At 53.5% G+C, this 25,579-nt stretch overlaps 1 protein-coding gene across 1 annotated transcript in view; it reads right to left on the bottom strand.

Annotated features, from left to right (window-relative positions):
• LOC104345923 (tyrosine-protein phosphatase non-receptor type 11) overlaps window positions 1-25,257 on the bottom strand; it is a 55,419-nt gene extending 30,162 nt beyond the window's left edge. The window contains exon 1 of the mRNA XM_086475970.1: window positions 25,243-25,257. Within this exon, the coding sequence (XP_086332096.1) occupies window positions 25,243-25,256 (14 nt within the window). The 5' untranslated portion in view covers window position 25,257. The remainder of the gene's footprint in view (window positions 1-25,242) is intronic.
• Window positions 25,258-25,579: the final 322 nt, after the last annotated feature.

Raw genomic sequence — 25,579 nt, 5'->3', positions numbered from 1 at the left:
CTGCATTCTCATCAAAAGATGCTCAGAGTCACCTTTTCTCTGGATTCACAAAGGCTGAAGGTTTCCCCTGCCCAAAACAGAGATGTTCTGATACTTGCTTGGTAGGAGTAGAGACTCCAAGAAAGGTGCTCCACTTCGCAGCAGGTCCAGCAGCCGCGCACCGCACGGTGATACGGACACAGACCAAACAAGATGCTAGAACATCAGCCACCAGCAAAAATCCACAGCAAAGCGGATTGCATAGCATGGCATGGCATTTCCCAGACCATCTTGGGGAAAAAAAAAAAAAAAAAAAAAAAAAGACGACAGATTTTTCCTAAAAGATGGAAATAAACAACTCCATGTTAGTTGAGGAGAGGTGATACTTGTCCTGCCGCATTAAGGCTTCATTTAACAAACTGTGCATTTACTACACCAGCAAGGCTGGTGTTGGTTTCAACTGAATTATTAGCGTTTACATCTTCATTGAAAGCTGTTCGACAGAGGCATGACTGCACATAAAGCATTTCTCAAACCTGACAAAGCTGCAACCGCCTCCTTTGTTAGGTCTAGTCTGGTTCAATTCAAATCCCATCAGAAGACTTATTATACCAAGCACAGCCTCAAGGGAGTGAATTAAATAAATATACCCTGCAAATCTACTCAGTTCTACACCCAGGTAAATATTTTCATTTTTGTAAAGCAATTAGCATCATGACAGCTAACCGTGCCAGTGCACATCATCTAACATCCCTCAAGACTTTTGCAAACAACTTTAAAACAAACAAACAAACAAACAAATCCTTACTAAGTTTCTAAATCAGCATAGCTATTTCCATAGTGGGTACAGAAGTCTACATTGCGTTCTCTGGGGTGCAATAGCCACTTCTATATTAAACAGTTTGCTTCCTTCCCTATGTATTTTACAGAGCATTCTCCTAATGGATCTCACACTTTGGTGAGAATGGTTGGCTACTTCCTCTGAGAAGGCACACATCTTATTTTGACCAAATTCCAGCAGAATCTAGATGCCTGACATCCTGCGGCTCATTTAAAGAGCCCAACTTCTGCACAAACCAAGTTCTCACCACTAGCACAAAGAGCCAACTCAAAGCAAACAAGGTGTTTATGGAGAAGGTCTGGGCTGTTCCCACAAGCCGTGCTGTTTACTCCAACACTTACAAGATAAGGAACAGCACAAGCAACAGCGAAGACCAGATGGACTGGTTGCTGAAGCCCTGACCCCGAACAGAGGTCGGCGGGATTGCTCCCAACAAGCAGATTCACAGTTTTCACCCACTTCTCAAATTATCTCAGAGAGACAGTGGCGCCTCCAGCCTCCCCGATCGCTCTCACGGGCAGGACAGAGTGCTTTCAAGCTGCTCCATGTCCCTTTGCCAACAGGTTTGGACACCCAAAGAAAGACTCCAGTGATAAACCTGGGACAAAGAGACACAGAAGCCTGGGTCATGCAGCACAAGAGCAGGTAAGAAGGACAAAATCCTGCCGTGCTTTTAACAGAAATAACCAGCTCCCCCACCCTTTTGGCTGAGCTGTTGAAAAGGGGGCAATATTAAACAGCAAGGATGAAAGAGTGTGCTGGGTTGGAAGAGACCAGAGACCCTTCCTTGCTGCAAAGCAGGAGTCAAGCTCCCATTTCAGGAGGGGTTGGTAGCTTTTGCAGGCAAATTCTGTAGCTATTCAGAGGGTTTTGTAGACATCTCTTTTAACCAGCTGATGTGCCCCACTGGATTTAGACACCGCAAGAAAGAGCAGATGCTTGCAACCCCCTTCGTGTGCAGCAGCCAGCCCAGGATGAGGATGCCTGCGCATTTCCAACCACCAGCCCCCCCTCCTTCAGAAAGGCCAGGTTTCCACTGAAAACCTGTGAAAAAAGCTGGACTTTTGCTCAGTGGGTTTTTTTTCCGTTGTTCGATTTCGAGGCATACGGTTAGTGAACGTGTGGGCATGGAGGGAATTCCCCAGAGAAAACACAACCAGAACAACGCAGAGCACGATGTCGGAGAGCAGAGACGAGGCAAAGTAGTCCAGGAGAGGCTCGGTGACGTGACAGCAGTGGGCACAGACAGCTTTGGGGTGCTGATTAGCCTAACTGTGTGCGTTACACACGGTTGGGTCCTGCCGAACTCTTCTGCCAGGCTTAGGTCAGAGAGGGTCTCACCCAGGCCCAGCAAAACAGCAGATCCAGAGACACAAAACCAGAAGCCTTGGCTCCTGCATACCAGAACCCAGGCTGCTCGCCCACTGGCAAGCCCCAGTGAAGCCCCTGGTGCTGTTTTCAACACCTACCAACACCGCTGTGTGGGATGACCAGCGCTGCTCAGACTTCATGCCTTCCTGCGCCGCTGCAGACCCCCTCGGCAGGGCAGACATCAAGCCCTGACCTCCAGGGGAAGCCCTCCTTTCAGACCTCTGGAGAGTCACCTTCCCTCCGTAGCACCTGCTGCCTCCTCAGCAGCTTTTTGAGCCAGCTACCACGTCAGAGCTCAGTATCAAGGCAATTTTTCCATTTCATCCAGCAGTGTCTGGGCCAGCCCTTCTCGAGACCACCCCCCAGCCCACTGCCCTTCTGCAGGACGTGCCACTGATGCTTGCACAAGAGTGGGTGTGAAACAGCCTTGGCTGCAGCAATGGAAACCTCAGCCTACAGCTCTGCTCATTAGGCGATGACCTTCACGAAAGGCAAAGCTTTGAGCTGCAGAGCAGCGGCGTACCTAACGCTCCTCTATGTCGCATTCAAAGAGGGGTTTTAACTCACCACCCACGTTCTGGTTTGAAACTCAAATCCTACAGTCAGAAAGGGTTTCATACACAGCTCTTCAGAAGAGCTTTTCCATAAATGTCACCTGCAAGACAGTGCACTGGGCAGAGCAGCTCCAGTCAAAGAAACTGGTTTTAGCTAGGGATTAGCAGTGGCCTCTGACTACATGGGTACGATCAGTTTTATGATTTTGTCATTTAATTCCAGTTTCAGTCCTGTCCCTGGAGACCTGCGACCCACAGTTGCCCTCCTGGAGGAGGGGGTGGCTTTTGCTGAAGCAGGAACAGCAGAGGACGCCTACAAAACCCCGAGACAGCAGTAAAAGCACTCCAGGAGCTCTTTCCTGCAGGCCTTAGAGAAACAGGAGCAGGCAACACCCTCCTGGCAGGGAGCTGGTACAGACAGTTTCCATTTACTGGCTCTGGAGCCTCAGCTGGCATTAATTGTTAATTAATATAAATTCACATCTGTCCTGTCTCCCTGACACATGCAAGATTCTGCACTCATCTACTCCCTATGATTCAGTCCCTTCATCTGAGTTATTCTAGTCCATGCTTGTCATTGGCACATCTTCCTCTTTTCACGCGCTGTCCCATTCATTCACCTTCCGAGCCATCCACCCCACCTCCCCCACCTCCTAAAAGCAGCGACACATACATGATCTGTCACAGTCTCTTCGCAAAGGGTTTCAGGTTGGGTAGGTGTCTAAAGCAATGATTTTGCCTAAGAAACTAGATAGCTTGTTAAATGTGGCTGACATCAGAACAGAGAGAAATCACTCCAAGGACAAATACCACGAAAAAACTCCTGTCACATAAATATCAGCCAGGTAAGGCTACGCATCAGGTCCTCTGCCTGGGATGGATGCACAGGCACACACATCATCCAGAGGAGCTGGCATCTCTGCGGTCCCAGATCCTCCGCTCTGCAAAGTCGGCGAGGTTTCACTCTGCTTTAATGCGAAACTGTTAAAATTAGCATTTTGACTGATGCTCTTTCCACTTCAGAAACAGACCCCACTCTTTTCTCATACCTCACCGATACCAACCAAAGCACACAGCTACAGTATGCCCTCCTTCATTCCTGGAGTAGCCAAGACACAGTCTGGAGTGACCGAGGTGCAGCCGAGTCCTTCTCTGAGCTGCCTTCAGGTTCAAAGCCTGCAGTGACAAGCGCAGGCACAGAAGCCCTTCATTCAAGCACGTTAAGGTACTTCTTTTTTACATCTTAACTCCCTTTATAGCACAGTCACGATCAGAAACGAAGCACCACCGTGACAGATATTGCAGAAAGCTCTCAAAGGCTGCTCTCTTCACAATGTCTGGGAAGAGCAGCGTGGGAGAGGCCCAGAAGTAGCGTGGCTTGCTGAAGTTTACCCAGCGAGACCACAACTAGGACTGGTGCTTCATGCTCCTAGTAAATCTAGCCTTCAAGCTGAGCCTAATTCCCATTAAGGCTGACCAGCCTGGAAGGACAACACACCGTGCAAAGAACCTGAAAGGGACTCAGAGCTTGCAGGCTGACCCAGTGACTGTCCGTGGCATCTAGCAGTGACCAGAGCTCCACCATGGCTCCCTCAGCCCCGTCTTCATCGCTGACTGCTCGCTCTGTGAAAGCGGCTCTGCCCTACGCAGGCCAGAGCACGAGCACGGGGGGAAAAGAGAAGTCTGTGAGCACAAGTTCACTTCTCTAAAAATGCTATGATCTAAGATGCAAAGAGTCAAAATGCAATCCCATGGTCACCTGTTCTCTCTCTGGGGAAACCCAAGACTATTCATCAGGTCATCATCTCAAAAACCAGCAACTTACAAAAGAAAAGCCAGAAACTGCAAAGGCAGACTTTCCCCGCGTGGAGAACGCTGCTATTCACAGTGCACCACGCACGATCTTTCAGGCTCTGTGTCAAGGAAGCCTGGGTGAACTTTACAGACAAGAGGTCATGTTCTTACCCTCCTCACCAGATATCCAGAACGACAGCCTTGCTGGGGGGAGGGGGCAGGATAAGAGATAAGAGACTGCCACATTCATATTTTTCCTTTCGACCCAAACAAGCACTTGGCAGACAGGAGGCTGTGACACAAACCACCTCAGCCAAGCACCCTCCTACGGACTCCTGGGGCTCCACAGCGGCTCTTTGTCCCAGGCAGCACACAGCAGCCATGGACACCAGCCGCAGGCAGAACATCTCCCAGAACATCTTCTCTGCATCCACGTTCAGCTACCCCCAGGGAAACTAGGATGGTTTCCTGCAGACCGTTCAGCAAGGGCCTTTGGCACACAGGCTTTCCCATTCTTGACGTTCATCCAGGCACATCCCTCTTCCCAAGGGCATTGCTGTCTGGATCCTTCAGCTCTACTTTCAGAGACACAGCTCACCCTGGCTTCAGGAAGGATGAAGATCAGCAGGTCTAAAGGGGCCGGCAGCTCACGGGAGATGCTGATCTCACACCTGCTTGTCTCGGTGATCCTTCCAGCGGTCAAGGTTAGTCTAGGCCATATTCAAGCTGAAGGGGCTACAGAGAGCCTGATCTCCTCCCCCCCTGCCCCACACATGCATTAAGCCGGAGCGTCTGAAGGCTCTGCCTATCATAGGGACTTCCTCACAGCCCATCCCACGCTGCTGATATGGAAAACCTCTTTCACCATCGTGTCTTGCACCCCCCAGATAAAGACTCTGCAGTGACAAGGAAAGGAAGCCACGGGCAAAATTAAGATCCAGGGCACAAAAATACATCTTCTGCAGACAAAAAAAAAGGACAGCGTGCTCCGAGGGAGCGGAGCCAACAGTAAGGCACCGGAGCATGAGTGTGTGACCCAGCCTCCAACGGCAGCACGGAGCCGAGCTGCGTTACACACTCGCATGGGTGCACATCAAGGATGTGAAGGAGACTGGCACCTGCCTGCTGACTTGCTGTCTCCTCCTCACCTCGTCTCAGTGAGCAGCTGCTGCCCAAACTGCCATCTCACCCCCACCAGCCCTCTGGGAGGCTGCAGTAGACGAAGGGCTTGTTCACACGTACAAGAAATGAGAGGGATTACGCGTCGTCGTTCTGAAGGTCTGCCATCACTCAAGGTCCACTGTTTCGCAAACACTTGGTCTAGCAGCTCTGGTCCTTAGAGCAACGACAGAGTTTTGTTCCAGTCAAACCAAGCCCCCTAATTCTGCCTCGGGGTGTCAGATCTGAATGGACTGCCCTACCACCACTTTGCAGCATGGCATTAAACCCCCTGTGCTTCCCCAAAAGGGCTCTGCAAAATTCATAAGCCAAAGTACCTCAGCATCTTGGGATACAGCAAACCTGGCACGTTAACACTTACCCCTAATGTAAATCTGTCAATGAAGTTGCCCCGTTCTTGAGCACTGAAATGAGACATTAGAGTATTTCCACTCATTGTACATTTGATTTAGACACATGGCCACCTCAAAAGTTGGTTTGGCTGCTCAGGGAATGAACTACGCACACAAACACAGCCCCTCTTCGCTGCCAAGAACATGCATCAGTTATGGGATACCCACATGATTTGGGAAGAGGCATGTTGTGTAAACTTTAACTCAAATTCTATGACTAGCGTAGTAACAGCTCAGGGCAGAGACTCCAGGGTAAGCCACCTGTCCACCTTTCCTCAGAGGATGGTCTTTGATAAAGGACAAATCCTAAACCTGCCACCTCTCCCTTTGAATCATGCCAGCAAAGGATTTGGCTCTCAGCCTATCACCGAAATTTATAGCTTTGTAAAATCCAGATGTGAAGTAGCTGGGGAGGGAAGACCAGCGATTAGCACCTCTCTGGTATCTGCAGAGAAGAACCAACGGGACTTGAAGAAGAAGAAAAGACCACAAGAGGTTGGAACAGGCACCAGCTGCTACCCTGGGAAATGGTGCGTATTCCCACGGGTAGCAGAGGACTTCAGACACCCAGTGCCTTTACAGACATTTCCAGCCGGGAGCTCAGCAGCAGGCTGCTCCAGGAGGACAGCAGGCTGCAGCAGGCGAGGAGCTGTAACGCTACCCGAGTGACGTACCCACAGCTACCCCAACCTCCACGCAGTCTAGGAGCAATCGCATGTCCAACAGGTGCTTTCAGGAGCCAAACCTATTCCTGCCCAGTACCAAGCAAGCGTAAAAATCCCTTACAGGACACGCACCCTGGTGATTTCCCCCATTCGGATTCCAAATATTTGCTCGCTCCAGAAATAACACGAATATTCAGCACGCTGGTTCCTCAACAGTGTGCTCCACTTCCAGGCATCCCCCTGCCCGTGGTCCTCAGGTCCTTCCCTTGCTCTCTAAGCCAGTCCCCAAGCTTTGGGAACCCCCCTCCAGCGTGCACAGCCAGACCTCGGTCAGCAGGGTGGTGAGAAGGCAGCTGCATGGGTTTAGCACATGCTACAGAGAGCAGGAAGCACAGCACGAGACCCAAAGTGCCGGGAAAAAGACATAAATTTTGCCTGACAGTTCTCAGCTTCCCCAGAATGGGAGAGGCAGACCTAGTTTTATCAGGTCATTTCAACACCCAGTTGTACCCACCTGCACCAGCAGGCAACTGGCAGCTGGGGCTCTTCCAAGTTGCCCAGAGGATTTACACCCGTGTTCTCTTAATTAAAAAAAGGTGTAGCCAAGTCCCTCAAGCTGTTCTGAACGCATCAGCCCCAAAGGTGTGCGAGGTTATTCTTTTCAGCTGCAAATTTTCTGATTTAATTCTCTAAATCAGCCTTATATTTGAGTCAGCCTTTTATACCAAAAGGGTATTCTACTCTTAGGACCACCATAAACACCAAGCTACACTCCAACCTCAGCCACAGAAGGCCTTACCTACTAGTCTCAAAAGCTCTAATAGTAGGAGAAATCTCTTTTGAACTCCCTCCATTCACGGAAGTTTACTGGCCTGTATAGTACAAATGGTTTTGGTCTCATAAAGCAAGTTAAAATTAAATTGCAGGCCCACCTGCCAGACAGTTGGGGCATTAAAAATACATCTCACCAGCCAGCACCGAAACTAGCCCAGCTGCTGTCTGACTGACAGGCTTCCTCCTGGAGCAGAAAAGTATTTGTTTAGCTGCTTTGCTATGATCCAGTGAAGCAGAACACGCCCGAAGAAGAGACCAGAAAGGGAGAAACCAGTCCCTTCTGCGACAACGCGAGAGAACAGCATTGAAACGAGGTTAGTGCAAAAGCCTCGGGGTGCTCTTGAGCTACAAGGGGACGTAAACGACCCACAGGCTGCAGCGAGTTTCGCCATCCGAATCCCTGCAGAGCGCTGCAGACCGGCCCACGCCCTCTGCACGCCCATGGAAGGAAGGAAGGAAGGAAGGAAGGAAAACCCAAGGCATGCTCCGTGTTACGCTCCATGGCAAAGAGCCACGACTGCTTGCACAACGATCCCATTGCGTTTAACGACCTCAAACGCAGCCCAGTTCCTGCCCTGGATCCGTTCCCCCTGTTTCCAGCAGACAGGACTGCTTTCTTCACGCGTGCACTTGCCTGCTGTGCCTCCCGGCTGGCAAAGCCACCGGTTCACCCTCCCTTCCCTGCCCCAGCAGCCCTTTCACACGCAGCTGCTTTTACAGTTCATGCCCCCTATAACCCTCACTACTTTACAAACTGTCCCTCTGACCGAACGTTGTCATTTCACGCTGTTCATAAGTAACTACCAAATTCATCTAGAGGTGTCCAGCACCTTGAAATTACAACGCTCCGACGCAGGCAAGCTGGTTATCAGCCCGTGAAAGCGTGCTCAGCTAGAGACACAGCAAAGGCAGATGGAGAGATAAGCGAGTAACTACTAACATAGCACTGCTAACAAGGTAACACAAGATAAAAATCTATTAACATCACAAAATAACGCACTGCTCACAGCAGGGACAACCTCTGCCAGGCTGCAGTCAGCACCAAAACCTCTTCAGTAATCATATTAACAGTAATCATACAAACGAAACTGCTAACACACCGTTTCCCAGTGCTGAAGCCAGCACAAGGAGAAAGTTACCATCACCCATGTGCTGCAGAGGCATCTGAAGGGTAGTTTCCACCGGTGCTTCTGCAGAGAATTTGCTAGTCTGTGGCTAACAAGCACTGTTAATCGCTATTCCCACTCTAATTGCACCCACACCTTCGTAGGTGCTCTCTGACTGTTATTAGCTCACATCCTCCTGTAGCACAAGTGGAACCTTTCTGTGCAAGCTAAACGACACAGGCGCCCTCCATGCCTTCTCCCCTTCGCTTTGATCCCACTCAGAAATATCAGCTTTGTTAAAAATAGAAGCTAGACACACACAGAACAGATATCCTACCTCACCATAACTGGTCAAGGCTCCTGACCCGGCAGAGTAGGCAGAGAGATTCGTTAGTCCACAGAAACCACAGGACAGCTCAAAACGCAGTAAGGTTCGTAGGGTATGGGAGGTGGGGAGAGCTTGCTTTAGGATGCAGAAGGCAGTTTGCTGCCCGATAGGAACGTTCCAGCCTCCAGCATCCTTCAGGAGGGTTGGCCAAGGTGGCGGAGCCTGGAAAGTTTCAAGTGAAGAAGTGACAGCTAGTTATTTACCAAAAACCAGCCCAGCTTATTCTGGAAGGGAGTAGGGGTGGAGAGAAGAAAAGGAAGTCATCTCGTTCTCTTATCGGTACAGAGCCGGCAGCTGTGGATTGAGTGTCGAGAAGGGGACTGGGGAGGGTAACCACACATGGTACGTGACGACATCTGTCTGTTTATGGGCAGCCAAAGTAAAGGAAAAGAAAGAAAAAAGAACGGCTAATAGTCAAAGTTCTGTTCCGTGGAGCTCCTGCATCTGAACAGCACTTCCCGTGAAATCTTCCTCCTCCAAGCAAAGCAGCGGGAGAGATTTCTGCTCCAGACCTTCAGCGCTGAGCCACTCTCCTGAAACACCTTCAGCGTGGCCGGGAGGGGAGAGCACCAGCTCACGGATCCGGGCTCTGCTCCTGTCAGGGACAGGACTTCCACGCTCCTTCGGGAGGAGCCTTCAAGATACTCGGATGCCCCAAAACATCTTTGCGTCCCTGCTTGGTTTTTTTGGGGTTTACCCTAATTTCAGCTCAAAGAGCAGTCCCTTCGTTTGGCTCTGACCCGGTTCCTCTGCCCTCCAAAGCAGGGTTCATAACCCTTCGCTTGTGCGCCTTATCTCTCTGCTCTGTGAGCGCTTTGGGGAAACCTACTGCCCTGCTCTCCACGTTAAACAGCACGTACTGCCGGGCCCCAAAGACAACTGTACCTCGAGCAGAAGCATTTCTACGCAGCCCTTCTGAGCTCGCTGCTTCGGGACAGTTGACAGGAGCATGTAGACCACATAGCTGTAAGGCACCCCAGTTAGAGTCCAGTCCCGTTACGCAGGCATGGAAAGAAATAGTCACTTCCTGAGGGTGATGCAGAACAGAACCCAGTTCTCTCTCCTGACTAGACAGGGACACTTATCTCAGCCACTCAACACAGATGCCTGAAGCCCAAGCATCTCAACATGTCCAGGTCCGGGGTATCTCCCTGTGGAGAGACAGCAAGGTTTACAGGAAGAGATAACATCTTTTATTAGATCAGATGATATAATTGGAAGATGCAGACAAGCTTTCAGGCACACAGACCTTTCCTCAGGCCACGCTTGGGTGGAAAGAACTTGTGTTCTGAGTCCTGCAAGGAGCCAAAGGCTGCGGTGACAGAGGACAATTCCACTCCTCCACACAGAACCTAAAACCGCCACCCATCTCCCTCTCCTGGCTCAGCAAGCTGGGGAGGAAGACCACAACACCCAGTCCTAGCAAACTTGGGATCATTACAGCCCTGCAACCACACGACTGGCCAAATAGCCCGCTCCTGCCTAGTTCTTTAACATCCTTGCACCACCAGCTTCATAGAGCAGGAGAAACAAGAGCTCTGAAGGCTGTCCTCCTGTGGGCTGGCAAACAACTAAATCTACATCAATCAAGGTATTAAATAGCTGGGAATGTGGCTGCCTCTGCAATCCTGAGTATTCAGTCCATTATCCCACAGACACTTAGCACAATTATGGTTGCTCTGTGGCTAGCCTTTAATGTGTCAACAGAGCAGCTGAGGCACGGAGGAGATTAGAGATGAGCAACAGCCTCAGCCACAGAGCAAAGCCGAGCACTCTGGAAGCCCTTGTCCCGCCGCAGCGAGCTTGGAAATGCTGGGCAGGACTGGGAGCTGCGCCCATAGGACCTGCTGGTGGTCCCGAGGAGGGGCAGCTCCGAACAGCACAGAGCTTGGTCCGCTTTTAGGGTTTGTCCCCACCCAAGCGGCTCCTCGAACAAGAGCTGGGCTTGTCATCCTGCCAAAGGAGGAAGAGGAGCTCTGAGGCTCAAGAAGGACGCTCACTTCCAAGTCAGCACGAAAAGCTGACCACCCCAGAGGGAGACTCGGAGCAACTCAGGGGCGTCATTCCTGCTCACGGAGAAGATCCAGGCAGCCCTCCAGTAGTGCCAAGCTTCCCCATTTGCTCCCTGGGTGCCTGATGCAGCTGGTGGGAACAGCCCTCAGAATAACGCTCCCCACAAGGGCATTACACGTAGTTGGTGCTGCGGATGAAATGTTTTGCCCCAGGACATGCAAGGGGTCAGCAGCAGGGCAACAGCAGCACTCCATCTTCCCTTCACTCGGCTCAGTTCAGTACCTCCTCTGCACGCTCTGCTACGATGGGCAGAATGGAGGCGTCCAGGCTAGAGGCAGAGCTTCGATGTTTTCTAGGTTATCTGCCACAAGACAGCACGGACACCCTTACTTTCTCATGCCAGCGTTGTAGCATCTACGACAACGCCACCATCCTGAACACACGCCATCCTGTACAGCAGCCACCAAACGGCATCCCAAACGAGCAATATTCCTGCCACAGCTTTCAGCGGGTTTGGTGAGATTCCGGCATTCGGCAACAACCCACGTTTTGCTCCACCCTGAAGCGAACCCGGGCAGCGCACACTGCGGGGATGTCGGAGAGTAAGAAATACCAAAAGCCACCTCCAGCAGGTACGCCGACGTGCCAGCTTGCCACAGCCGGCGCCTGCGAAGTGCTACAGAAGCGCTACCACGCACGGTTGAAGCGCCACAGGAGAGCATCGCAGATGCTCGCTCAGCCACGAGGCAGAACCACCTCCAACAGCCCCGCTGACAACCTCCCCGCTTTCTCCCTTGCCTGCGCCCAAACCCCAGCAGTTTTCAACGTGAGGGACACCCCACGGGGGCTGATTTTGCACGAGGGCAATTCCTTGCTTTTCGCCGGACGGATGCTCCCCCGGCACCGAGGGCGTGCTTCTGCTTAGTCAAAGCAGGACCAGCCGAACCGCACAAGGGACCGCCGCGCGGCCACAGCCCCCCGCCCTGCGCGCACCACCGACTGCCCCACTCTCCATCCCGCCGCACATCGCTGCTCCCGGCGGCGAGGGCTCAGACAGGGGCGCAGCTGCTCCTCTGCAAACCGCCTGCCCTTGGTTCCTACATGAAGGCTTTTAAGCTCCCATGGACCCCAGATGGCCTTAAAGTACCAGAGAAGCTTAGCGTGGCACAAGGCTGCGCTGGCTCTGAGCCCCCGGCTCTGCTTTTTCATCCTTCGGCCATTTCTCTGGGTCGTTCCCTACGCTCAGCAATATTGCTTTTAGTAATATGCAAGTCCTGGAAAAGCAATCCTAAACCATGCCTCCTGGCCAACCTCGCACAGACTTCTAGATCCAGGAGGGCTCTGTGGCCTTCTCTTTGGGATATTACTGCATCTCTTCTCATAGAAACCAGCGCTGCGCCAGCAGGAAAAGAACGGCTTCACAGCTATGAATCCTCAAAAATCTTCTTTTCTACCTCTGGGAAGGGCATTGCTTGGAATTGGCACTTGAGCTCTCTTCTCATCCCTCAAATGCAAGCAAAAGACAGGTTTTCTACTGAGATCACCCTAACAGCCAACAGGCAAACTCTTCCGAACATACTCAACAAAATATCCAAGGAATACTAAAAAAAACCCCCATCCTGTCTCATCATCATTCCAAGGCTGAAGGCAACACTGAAAACTAAGCCATGTTCTGCCAAGGAAGAGCTGAACTGGCGTCTAACAATCAAGGGCATCAGTGATTTCACAACCAGAACAGGACTTTACTGCCAGCACTTCCATGCAAACCTGTGCTTTAAAATACACACCAGTTTCCTGCTGAACACTCATACACTTTTCCTCTGCTCATGTAGGCAGACAGCACAACCCGCCGATGGTCAGACATCACAGATGCCAGAGATAACAGCTGCAATGAGACAGCAAAAAGCAAGGGGGGGAAAAAACAAGCAGGTTACACTGTGCTGGCCCTCCGTGGAGCTGTGTCTTCCCTTTCCACAATACATACACCCTAATGTGTTTAGAAATACTGCCCACGGAGCTCTTCTGTCATTATGGCCTTGGAGCTCAGCACTGGGAACAAACTAACATGGGACTAAAACTTTTGACTCGTGAAATTCAGCGATAGCCAAACCGCGCCAGTCCCGTATACAGAGACCAGGTTTTTATCCCGCTCCTTTGTGAACCGGGGACACGACAGCAAAGTGTCGAGGACGTGCATCTTCCACGCCTGCTGTGAGCTATTGCTGCGAACTGCTTCGCAGCCCCCTGCTCCCTGCAGCTTCCCCGCACTCCATCGCCCCTGGGCTGAGCGAGCCAGCCTGCCACCACGCAAGATAGCCATCGCAGGGCTGGGAGGAGAACGCTGAGCAAGAAGGCACCGCTGCTTTCTTCAGCATCACCCAGACTCACTCATTTCAAGTCTCCTGTCTACTTAGCACTCGAGAAAAATCCCTAATTGAGCCGTTGAGATGCTGTGCTTAAATATAACCCCCCGGACATTTATCGGTTGGAACTAGATTGCTAGAGCTAAGGCCAGCTGTTTGCATGAGATCCCGCGCTGTTCTCCTCAAGCTTTTTCCTCTACACTTTGTTAATGTGCTTTGTTGTTGCAGTAAGGATTCCTCACAGAGTTCAAACTACATCTCAGCTTTCTCATGTACTCACTACCGGACAGTATGGTGCTTTCCACCGCTTTTCAGCCATCCCTTCAAGCAGAAACCTCTTCAGCGTTCTCTTCTCCCCAAACAGGCTCACCAGAACCCTCTGCCATGAGCCAAGCAAACCCGCAGCAACTGAGGCGAGAGCTGTCCTCTGGGACAAATATTTGTACAAGCTGAAGAGGAGAAACGGCTGTCTGCCTTCACACTGGACAGAGTCGCTGCCCAAACGCCCGTGCATGAAGTAGGGGTGACAAGAGGTGGTGGGAAGGTCGCCCTGGCTGCTGTCACTGCGCCTGCTGGGGGAGCTGATCGTTTGTAGGATGGCTCATCACACAAGAGGGACCATGTGCAAACAGCCTGCACTACTGCTCGTCCCGAGATCCCCAGCTGGCTGCTTCGAGACACTCACCTAAAAAACAGCCATGGGCAATTCCAGTCCATTTTCGCTTACGCTGGTCCCAAGACCCTTAATCCTGTGGTTTATGCCCAGCTCTGCTAAACGCCAAACTAGAGGTTTAAGGTTTGGAGAAGTCTGTTCAAATCCCAGAGCTGCACTGCATCCCTCTTCTTCCAGAGGCCAGGAGGGACACCAAAACCGGCCAGTTTCAACCCAGTCAAACACCTCAAAACCGTGCCTTCCTCACTAAATTGCGCTCCTGGAAGCACACCGGTTCCTCTTAGCTTTGACCGTCGAGATGACAACACCGCCAAGTTTCCACTGCTTTAAAGCTACAGCAGCAAGAAATACTGACCCCTCCACCCCCAAGCCCTACCCAGAGCAGGACTGAAACTCTGGTCTGAGACACAGATGACGTTAGCCAGTGGGTTGATTCAACCTGGAGAGCAAACGGGCATTGCCATTGCAGCACGTCCTTCCCCTGCACAGGCTGGAATAAGCCCTGACTAAAAGACGTGCCAGGGAGTGGGGACTGCAGCCTGTACGGCAGGTTACGACCAAAGGGCAAGGAAGAGGCTCACAATCCACGTGTAGCTGCACCTAGGTAGGCGCCAAGACAGCCTCCCAGGATAATCCTGAGCCCTGCCTTCTAGGGAAAGGCTGGAGAGAAGGAACTCACCACAAAGCCCAGCTCAGGTCCAGCAGCTGCCCACAGGGCGGCGGTTACCCCTCAGCGCCCAACAGCAGCCCCATGCCAAAGTGTCAGCCATGGGTGTTTTAAGTTCCTTTGCTCCATCTGGTGGTTAGAAAGTTCGTAAAGCTCTGTAGGGCTTCTCCCTTCTCGCATGGTCTGCTCATCTTCTGGGCTGTCCATGGAGAGGCTGAAGGGAAGCTTGGGATGAGCCGCTTTGGTAAGTGCAGGGAAGCACTTTGAGAGAGCAGAAGGCTGCTGGATGCTCCTGCGAGGGGATCACCCCCACGTCGGGACAACCAGGGTCATTGTGAGTGCGGGAACCTGCAAAGTCAGTCGGGATCCCATGTGCAAACCACAAGGACGGCCACTAACTACAGCAGGAGTCCTCAGGCACTCCAGAGAAATGTTCTGAGAGCAAGTAAAGCAGCAGGGCCAGAGGCTCTGCACTGTCCTGCACCTGACAGCATCAGGGAGAGGGAACAGTTTGGCTCCCCCCTTTCATATTGGATGATGGGAGTCGGGGAATACTTCAGCATTCAGACCTGGGCTATGGGCAAAAAAAAAATGCGCTCCACTCAACCAGGGGTAAAACGACTTATCGTTAGGATGATGCCAAGGGCAGAAACACCTTGACCCATTCTCCCAGACGCAAAGGACAAATGAAAACCAACCCCCAAGGCAACACAGACAGCCCAGGAGCTTCCACCATCAACCAGGCCCTTCCTCATTCAGCAGATTCATCTTCAAGCACCCCATCGAAATACACAAATAAACAAAGAAGCAAGGCAAAAGCAGAACCTTATGCTACAGCATCTCGGCTTCCCCAGGCTCCCTCCCACTTGGCACCAGGGCCAGCAAGAGGAGAGGAGATTCCTGCTGCGTTGCCCCTACCCTGACACGCCACCTTCGCCTGCCGCGATCCGCCTGAGCCCGCAGCGTCACGTGCGTTCTTGCCGAGCCCAGAAATCCTTGGCTTTCAGGATTATATAACCCGGCGAGCTAATTAAAAACGAGGGGGTTTATTTCGGACCTGGGCAGGGTGACAAGACAAAAATATAGCCCACGGCAGGCCCATATCCCCTTTGAAGAGACGCCAGGGCTATTTTTTACCTAGATAGATCATGAAGAATTGGAAAGCAAAAAAAAATACCACAGCTATATTTAGAATTTAATCAGTGGCAGGGCTTGTTACACTTCTTAGAGAGGAGATGATGGAAATATTTCAGGAGGGTGGGAGGAAGGGGAGTAAACAAACAAACAAACAAAATACCCCCTAAAAAAACAAACCAAGGACAAATATAGCCCTAGCAACTACCTCACACGGTAGGGATGCTGCTCAAGGGTGTGAAGGGGGATTTTTTTGTTGTTTTGAAATCAAATCTTCGTCACCTTCCCACCCTCTTGAAATCCCCAAGGCCAAACAACGTGTCCCAAGGGATGGGCTCTCCTCTGCCTATGTCAAGTATTCACGGTTACCCCAACTCCCAAGGCTGTTCAAGCCGTCCCAGCCTGTGCGTAACCTCACCGTTACCGTGGAGGCAGCATCTAGCAGAGAGCCCCAGCACAGCGCTGGTGATATTGCCGACTGCTTACTCTCCTGTCCCTCCGAGCAGGTCTTCCCTCAGTTTCTCCAACTGGAATCACTCCATTTAAAAAAAAAAAAAACAACCAAACAAACACCAAAAAAACCTTCAAAAGCTCCTCGGAGCAGGGGGAGAAGATGCATATTCCAATCTCCTGCCTAGGTCCTATTGATATTTTTAAGACAGGTCTTTTACCACCATTTTGTCAACCCAATCACTGCCTTTTTACACCCTTTTGGCACCCGCAGGGCGCATCTTCTCAAACCCATCTCCGTCTCAAGCCAGAGAGCCCGAGCTGCTCAACCCTGCTGCCACTTGGGCAGAGGTGAGCTGCACCCCAGAAGGCGAGGAAGAAGGAAACGGGATTTTCAATGCGGGGTGGGAAGGGGGACCAAAGAGCCTGGGGCTGGCATGGCTGTGCCACCCTGGAGGGAGCACGGGGCAATGGGAGGGAACAGGCACCATCTCCTTGGCGGTGCCACGCAAGGCTGCCCTCCCTCAGCTCCTCTCTCCCTCGTCTGGGTTAAAATAGCCGGGGCGAGACAGTTCCCTGGAAAGCTGACTGGTACATTCAGTCTGACCAAAAAGGGAACTTGCAAAATATATCATTTTGGAGGGGGGGGGGGGCGGGCAGGGGGAAGCCACATTCACTTTGGCACCACAGATGTGAACTGCAGTTTGCAGCTTTACTCTCAGTGTTGACACCCCAGGGACAGAGCTAGGGCGCAGCCCAGCGTAGAAGCTGCAGCCCCGTGGGATGGGGGGAGCATGGTCAGGTATAGAAGAAGGCTCTCTGGCCCAGCTGCCTCCCCCCTGACAGATGGAGGGCAGCCTCTCTCCTCCTGCTGACTCCAGACAGCTGGTTCCCCACTCTCACAGCTCTCCTCCACCCCAGCACAGAGTGGCAGATTTCTTGTTTAGCCTTGGGTCACCACAGCTGCTCGCAAGGAGAAGCTTCTTCCTATCTAGCTGTTCTGGTGCGGGCTATTGCAAGCCTGAAATTTATTTAAGTGGGAAAAAAAAAAAAGAAATCTCTTTTGTAGCACCCACAGGAGGTTAGCAAACAGCTCAACAGAGCCATGGCACCATCCAGATAAATCTAATGACTCTACACTGAGAACGGGAGGAATTTCCAGACCTTATTATCCTAAGGGCACAGGAGGGTTCTTGTTCAGCTGGATAGGAAAAAGGCAAGGGCAAGGTTGCACAAAAAGGCCCTTGTGCATCAACAGCACAGATATCTTCTCCCCCAGATAATACAAAAGCTGACACCAAGGCACGAAGATTGCCTGGACTGTAGGAGGAAACTGAGAACTCAGCCTGGCAGTGGAGGCTACTGCCAAAGATGCTGGAAACCTGCACAGCCACTCCATCTCCGTGCACGAGAGGGACCGTGTGGAGGTGCACACTGAGACTGCCCGCGTCCGGCACGTGCCTCTCCCTGCTGTTGGTGCCCTTTCTCCCAGGTCAGCAAGCAGTCCCACATCCTTGCTTGCCTTTTCCTTGGAAAGATCAAGAGCCACCAGCCACAGCAAGTACAGGCTGGGAACCACCCCCGCCAGCTTTGTGCACAGGGAACCTTGAGTAGATACTTGCTCAGGGACAGGCTCTTCACCTGATAACGTAATCGGGACAGTTGCAGCAAACACCAGCCCAGCCAGAACACTCAGCTCGCCCTCTCCTCCCCCAGTGCTTCTTTCGACACCAAGAAGCTGCAACAAGGAAGATAAACTTAATCACTCCTTGCTGTGAGAGGCTTCCCCAGCTCCAAGCCCTGGAGAGTGGGGCTGTAGGGAACGCTGCTGTGATTCACCCTGGGCACGCACGCTCCTGCCAGCAGCCGTGGCTGGACCAAGTGACCTCCTCAAGGCACTTACTGGGGTGCCTGCTCGCTGCCCCTGGTGCTGGGGGCAGAACAGAGCTCACTTGTCTCCCAGATGGGTCCGTGGAGGTCCCGCAGCCCGTTCTGCAGGGTAGATGGAGGGCCCAGACAGAGCAGAGCAGAGCAGAAGGGCTGGGGCTTCAGCATGGAGACACCAAGACCATCCCACCGTTAACAACCACGAGGGCGTTTCACAGAAGATGCAGCAGAGGATGAGACTCATCGGTTTCTCTTGTCCACGTGGAAATGCCTCGGACTTGACGCAGAAAACCTCCTCCAACACAGCGCCCCGCTCCTCCCAAGGCCCGAAAGCCTGATACTCACAGTCACACACTCCCAGACCACTTCGCAGATGCTTTTACTGCAGCTGGATCACACCAACATCCTTTCCACATGGGACCTGCCTGGGACACCTGTGACAGCCACAGCATCTGCTACAGGAGAGCAGAAGCTCAGAAAGCCCGGGAGGAGATGCTGAAGCGTACCCCTCTTCCAAGCATGTCCCTCAGCCCCCACGAGCAGGCAGGGGTCCTTGGAGAGCACCGTTCATACAAGCAGCAGCGTGAGCTGTTTGCAGAACACCCGCGCACGCAGGAAGCACACAGTTCCTGATTTCCAGCTTGGTTTAATGCGAAGAATTTCCTTCTTCCCTTCAGACTCATGCAGGAAGCCTGCAAACGGACCAGCCCCATAATCTGATTAGGCCCCATCCTACGCACATTTCCTGGAACATGCAATCGGGCTGCGGGAGCCGCTCTCCATCCCTCCCCACCGCTCACGGCGTAAGGCAGCAAGGGCAGCCCTGCTCCAACCGCTGCTTTTGGTCGAGGCAGTGAAAGAGCAACGGAATAAATCCATTCCTACTGCAGAAAAAGGCCTAATCAACGCTTAGAGAGTTGCAGCCTTAGGAGTCCTTCTCCTCCCCACACGGGCTTGTTTTTAGCTTGGAAATAGGTGTTAGCTTTGTTCGTCCCTCAGGGCAGGTGAGCGAGACATTTGGGGATGAGGAGGCATCTACACGGCAAGGGTGGGAGGGTGAGCACCACGAAGACACTGTCATCTATTCATCACCTAAGTCAGTGACCCAGCTGGGAACAGAAAAGCTCTCAGTGCCGGGTTCCCCACTTGTAGGACCCTCCTTAAGAGGGACCAGGCTGCTGGTTTGCTCGTGGAGTGACAAAGGTGATGGGCACCAGGGATAAAGGAGCCCTTTGGTTAGGCCAGTCCTTTCGAAATTGAGGAGTAAGTCAAAGCCCCCATCACAGAATACACGCCTTAAATGGCATCAGCGAGAGATCCAGCACGTAGTGGCCAACATGAAAAGCCAGCCCCTGGGAAGAGCTCCGTGAGAAGCAGCGTCTGCCTCGCTGAGCACAGGAAAATGCCAATGCCCCCCTCTTTTTTGCACACCAAGAAGCATCTCCAGCTGGGCGCTGGGGCTGACACACGAGCCAGGTTTTCTGTGGCGATGCCAGCGGCACCGAGCCCTGTTCCCCTTTCCGAGGAGCAGCGGCTCCCAGCCGCAGAGCCACAGGCACGCTTCTGCCGAGCCCCCACAGCGTGCCTTGGCCAGCTGAGCTGCTCTGGGGGCACAAGGGTCTCGCTGTGGGGGCAGCTCAGGTGCTGGGGACACTGGGAGCAGCCTTCCCCGTGCCCGCTGGCTCGCTCGCAGCGCTCGTGCAGCTCCGTGCTGGGCGAGACCCGGACACCTGGGAGAGTCCAGCTGGCTACTGCTGCTCCGCTGGCACAGCTCCGCTGGAGCACAAAGCTCCGATTCATCCATCCAGGTGCCTCCAAGGCTCCTGAGAAGACTCATCTCCTAGAAACCCCATTAACTGAAACCCTGATGGAAGCAGCTCCGGTACCACCCAGCCACAAAGGAAACTCGCCCTCAGTCTAGCTTTGGCAGTACGAGCTGGAAGACTGGCTTCCTCCTCGGTGCGCTTTGCCATACCCTGCCGCGGCAGACGGCGAGGAATTCTCCTTGGCAGCCTGCAAAAGAGATACAGCTGCATCCGAGAAACGCGTTCCAGGGCCGAGAGCGCTTCGTTTGTCTTGCGACCACAACGAGAGCAGCTCACTCTGCCTGGGGGCGAACCATAGGATACTGGAAAAATCACCGAGGGCCCGATCCAAAAACCTCTCCTAGGCAAGGCTGGTTTTCTGTCGTTGAGCTAGGGCATTAACCGTTCCTATTCCCCCCTGGAAACGGGGAGAGAACAGTGTATTTATGCATTTCAGGACCTGCACTGAGGAACTTGCCCTATCTGGAAATAAACAGTAGGCTGGGGGTTTGGAATTGAGGGGTAATTTAAGTTGCTGCCAATGTTCTCACCCTCATTTACCATAGTAAAACCTGACAAAAAAGCATGCTTGCTCCTCTCACTGCATTTCCCATCTCTCACCTCCCCACCCATCCAGGCAGGGTGCATATAGGCAGTCCCAGCACACATTTGCAAGTCCCCTGAGCAAAAGCCTTTGAGCTCTGATTCTCCCAGACTGCAGCTAACAGAGCCTGTGTCCAAAGGCATCTTCATACAGCCTGGCCAGAGAGAGAGAAAACCAGGGAAAACCCAAGCTGAGACTCAGGAGCAAAGGAGGGAAGCAAAAGGCACCAGTTGCCTTGCTGGGAAGTTCTGGTGAAGGCTGCTTATGTGAGCAAGCCACCACAAACGAAGCCAGGGTGTGAATTGGAGCTGCTGCTGTGACCTGTCTCCAGCTGCCCAGGCTGACTGACCCTTTTCATGGTGACGGACCCTTTTCACGCTGGAGCTGAGCACGAGTCGGCCCCCCCCCCCCCCGAGCCAAGTGCTGAAGTACCGCCTGAAGAGATGGAAATGAAGAGATGGAAATGAACAGCTCACAACAAAACCGCCAGAGGACATTTCTGAGCTTACCACTCGGGACCTGCACTTCAGAGACACCGCAGCAGCCGTGGGCTTGAGCACGCTCCCGGGAGCCAGCGAGATCCGCAGCCATCCCGGTTCCAGCCACCGTTGCCCTAAGTTCTGCCCGTGATGTGGTGTTGATGAACATCCAAGATGCCAAAACACTGACCTGGTTTTGCTTCCTGGACCAGAAGTTACCCCGCCACCACCACCACCCCAGCTGCCAAAGTAAGCAGCTATTGCAAACACTCAAGGTTAGTATTTACATTTGGATTCAGCGCAGGAAGCATGTGTTTTCTTACTGGTAAAGGGAGTGGGAACGCTGGGACCGCAGGCAGCTCAGCTGGCCGGGGGACTGGCATCATAGTCCCTGTCACTGCAGCAGATGCTCAAGGTTGGACAGCAAGCAAGGTTTCAGGATACAGCTGGATGCATTTGATGCCTTGGATGCACAGCGATACGGCCCGCACAAGCGCGGTAAACCATTCTTGGAGAAATCACATGCAGGACTTTGGCCAACCCCGACTTATCAGCCATGCTGGAACAGCCACCGCTTCCCACGCCGGTGGCGGCAGCAGCCCTGCTTACACTCCTCATTACAAGCGATCCGAGACTTCAAAGGGAACCACCCACAACGTGCCATAAAATCAGGGCGGACAAAGTAATTCAGCTCAGCAGCAAGCGAGATTTTAAAAAGGCTCATCTGAACGCGGGGAAAAAGTCGTCAAACAAATGTACTCGGCTCTGGATACGGGATACCGCTCGGCAGCTCTTCGTCAAGTCTGCTACAGAAATGGAAGCGTTTCACCAGAGCACACCACTAGCCTGCTCATTCATTGCCCCAAAAACTGGGAACTTGGTCCCTTCGGTCTCAGTGGTCCCTTCCCAGGGCAGGTTCACCCTTATGGTGCTGTAAGCCGCCTGCCAGGCCATGCTTAACTCCATAACCTACCACACACAGGCACCGACTCTGGGACAGTGCCACTCAGCACTCAGTCCTGCAGAACTGGGGCAAACTTTGGAGAGACAATCAGCTCCCAAAGCTGGCATTTCCTCCAGACTTTCCCTTCCTCCCAGCCACAGCATCCCAGGAAACCGTAAAGAACGAGCCTGCCCTACAGACCAGCGCAACGCACAAGCCAGCTGCCACCTACCAAGCGCTCCAGACTCCTTTCTGGGAAAAAGAAACAGGGTGTTTGGGATCTGCAAGCTACGGGTCAGCAACGGGGATGTGAGGTTTATCCACCAAGATCTCTATGTCCCAGCAAAAGGCTTCTAATCGCACCCGAGCTGACGCAAGCAGCAAAGCAGAGGGGGGACGGCGGTTACTCCTAGACTCGTGGGCTCTCGCTGTTGTAGAGGAACCATGATTTCTCTGTCCTTGCTGGAGGGTGGTACGTCCCCGACCTCCAAACCTTTCCTGCCCTTGAGAGGTCACATGCCAGTAAAGCTGGGAGAGGGAAAGAAATGGTCATTCTTTCAACAAGCTGTTTTCTAAGAAATAACGCAATAAGGCCTTGGCAGCAGCTTGGAGCTCGGTATTTGCAACAGCTTTGTGGTTTAGGCGGCCGGCAACGAGCTCGTTTTATTTCTGCAACGGGGCTCGATCCCCCTCATGTCACATACGTGCGCACCCCCCCCCACGCTGACACAGGGCCACTGCTCTCACTACCGTCGCCTTCCCAAAGGCCACAAGCAGTGTCACCAGTCCTTGGTACCTGTCCCCACAGCACGGCATGGCCACCATGAGAGCTCACCCAAGAAGCCAAACACCCAGAAAGAGGTTTATTTTGCCTTCCATGAAAATACTAAGCACGCAGGTGGCAGGTCACACGCTGTAAACCCAAGTGACAGTCCACAGTCACACTCGCATCCACACCAGCTCCCAGGATTTCCAGCTGGTGACAGCCTCGCCGCAGCCCCTGATGCAAAGCGAATACACAGAGGTGGTCCTTGAAGGGAGGAACCAGCACCTCAGTTGGGATGGAGCTACTGAGAAATCGCCTCTCCTCGCAGATCGCCCTGCTTCCCAGTGCCCTCTTTCAGCACAACAGGCCAGCTGGATGCTGCCTTTCAGCAGCTCCACACCACCAGCCTTTCTAAGTCAGCCTGTAAGCCTATTAATGACCAAGTGCCCTGAATTCCGGGGGTTCCCATACAAGCCTGAATGACCTGCAAGGAAGGATGCAGGTACGATGCTGACAGTACACAGAGGAGCCACTATTTAGTACTTTAGCTGGACCATCCTTCGTGAAGAACCACTCGAGCCTCTCAACGCTCCGCCAGCACAGGTCACGATCTCAGTAGAGCCACCTGGGCAGAACCAGGCCACACTCTGAGCCAGAGGGGGAACAGCATCAGCCAGGGCTCAGGCAGAAGAGAAAGATGCCGTACAAATCTGGTAGGCACCCTACATCTTGCTAGGCAAGAGAAGAAAGGCTGGGCTCAAGCCAGTCTTGCCACAACGCGGGGAAAAAGGACCTGAGCAGCGTTACAGAACCAGGAGCAGCCAATCCAGCGCTCCAGTGCACCGGTGCAAAGGATGGGGGGGCAACAGATGCTGGGAGCAATCAACCCCCAGCCCAAAAGCCAGCCCACGCAGCCCTCATCCCTTCTCAGCGGCAGTACGACCAGCCAGCCAGGTTTCTCAGGACTCTTGCAAGGGCTGAGCTGGCAGCAGCATTGCAACCAGTCTGCTGTCTCTAGCAGTCTGCTGCCCTCAGCAACTGCCCGACAGGGTGCAGCTAGCAAGGCATGGGCAGTGCAGGCAAATATTGACTTGCCCGTGGGTGCAGAAAGCACTACTAGAGCAGAGAAGAAACTCCACGGGCCCCAAGTCCCAGCCCTCTGCTTTTTACTCCATCGCCCATCAGCAAGCGTGTTTTGTAACTCCACGTGGCACCGCCCAGATGAACGCTGCCTCTTCCTAAACTTCTTCTGCGTGCTTTGAACCAGACGCTTACAAAACACGGCTCACCGCTTGTCCCGGGGAGACAGCCAGTGGCTGGATGGCAAAAAAGAGACCCAAAAAAAAGCAACCAAGCCCCTGAACCCTGGCGTTGGAGGAACGTGCGTGAGGAGAATATGGAGTTACTACATGTTCAAGAGGTGGTTGGGGAAACCCTGCTCATGACCTGCCCGTGTTCGGTGCTGTACCAACCCCAAACAAGCACTCCCTGTCCTGTAACCGATCCCGCTTCTCAGCTTGAAGGGACCGTCAGCTGTACGGCTGCTCCCCAGCCACCACCCCTCCTCAGGGTTTTTCAAAACACACTTGACTTCTACTACCAACAAACGCCTTTTCAGGTCACCTTAAGGCTGCCTTCCACGAAAGGAGGGACAAGAAGGAAGAAACCCCAAACCAGCTATTAAGAAACCCCTCTTGCGTGCGACCAGCACCCTGAGCTGGCTGGGAGAGAGACCTGGACGGCTATTGACCCCTTTTGAAGCCAGAGCTTAGAAGGAGGAACCGAGAAGGGACAATGCCCCCAAGTCACACGATCTTCTGCCACCACCACCGAGAAAAAAAAGAGAAAAAAAAAAAAAAAAAAAAGACTGAGCCTTGAAAAAGCTTCTTTGGGAGAAGCTGGGGGAGGTACCGACAACACACCAGATGCACCAAAGTTTTTTGGTGGGTTTTTTTTTTTGTTTGTTTGTTTTTTTCCCAGCCCACAAAGATATTTCAAGCAAGTTTTAAAGCTCGGTCCCGTTTCGGCTTCCCCCCCTCCCCCGCCTCCAGCATCTCCAGCGCACGTTGCGGAGCCTCCTCAGCCCAGACGCCCGGAGGACGGAGGCTGCTCCCGCCCGCACGGAGCGCTCCGCCGCCCGGGGCGGGGGGCACCGGGGCGCCCCGAAACGCCCTGCGGGGGCCACGGAGCGGGCTGGCCGCAGGTGCCTGGGCAGGGGGGGGGGGGGCCGGGCTGCAGCCCCCGCACCCCTCCCCGGCACCGCCGGCTCCCACCGCGGTGGGGGGGGGGGGGGGGGGTGGGTCCGAGCCGGTAGCCGCGGAGTGGCCACCGCCGCGGGCAGCCGCTCGCCCTTACCTGCGGGAGGTCATGGCTCCGCCGGGCTCCGCCTCAACACCGCCGCGGCCGCCTCCAGCCCGACCCCGACCCCGACCCCGCGCCGACTGCCCGCCGCGCCCCGGCGGGGCGCCTGGGCCACGGGCCGCCGGGGAAACCCCTCCCTGTGACGCGGGGGAATCCCCGCCCTCGGCCCCGCCCCGCCCCGCCCGCCCGGCCGTGCCGCGGAGGCAGCGCCCCGCCGCAACACGGAGCCCTGCTCCTGCTCCCCTGCTCCCCTGCTCCTCTTTTCCTTCTTCCCTTCCTCCTCTTCTCCTTCTTTCCTTCTCGCCTTCTCCTTCTCTTCTCCTTCTTTCTC

This window comes from Leptosomus discolor, chromosome 20 (genome assembly GCF_034619465.1).
Source record: "Leptosomus discolor isolate bLepDis1 chromosome 20, bLepDis1.hap2, whole genome shotgun sequence".
In the NCBI taxonomy this organism is placed as follows: domain Eukaryota; kingdom Metazoa; phylum Chordata; class Aves; order Leptosomiformes; family Leptosomidae; genus Leptosomus; species Leptosomus discolor.
This window is presented reverse-complemented; position numbering and strand designations above follow the sequence as displayed.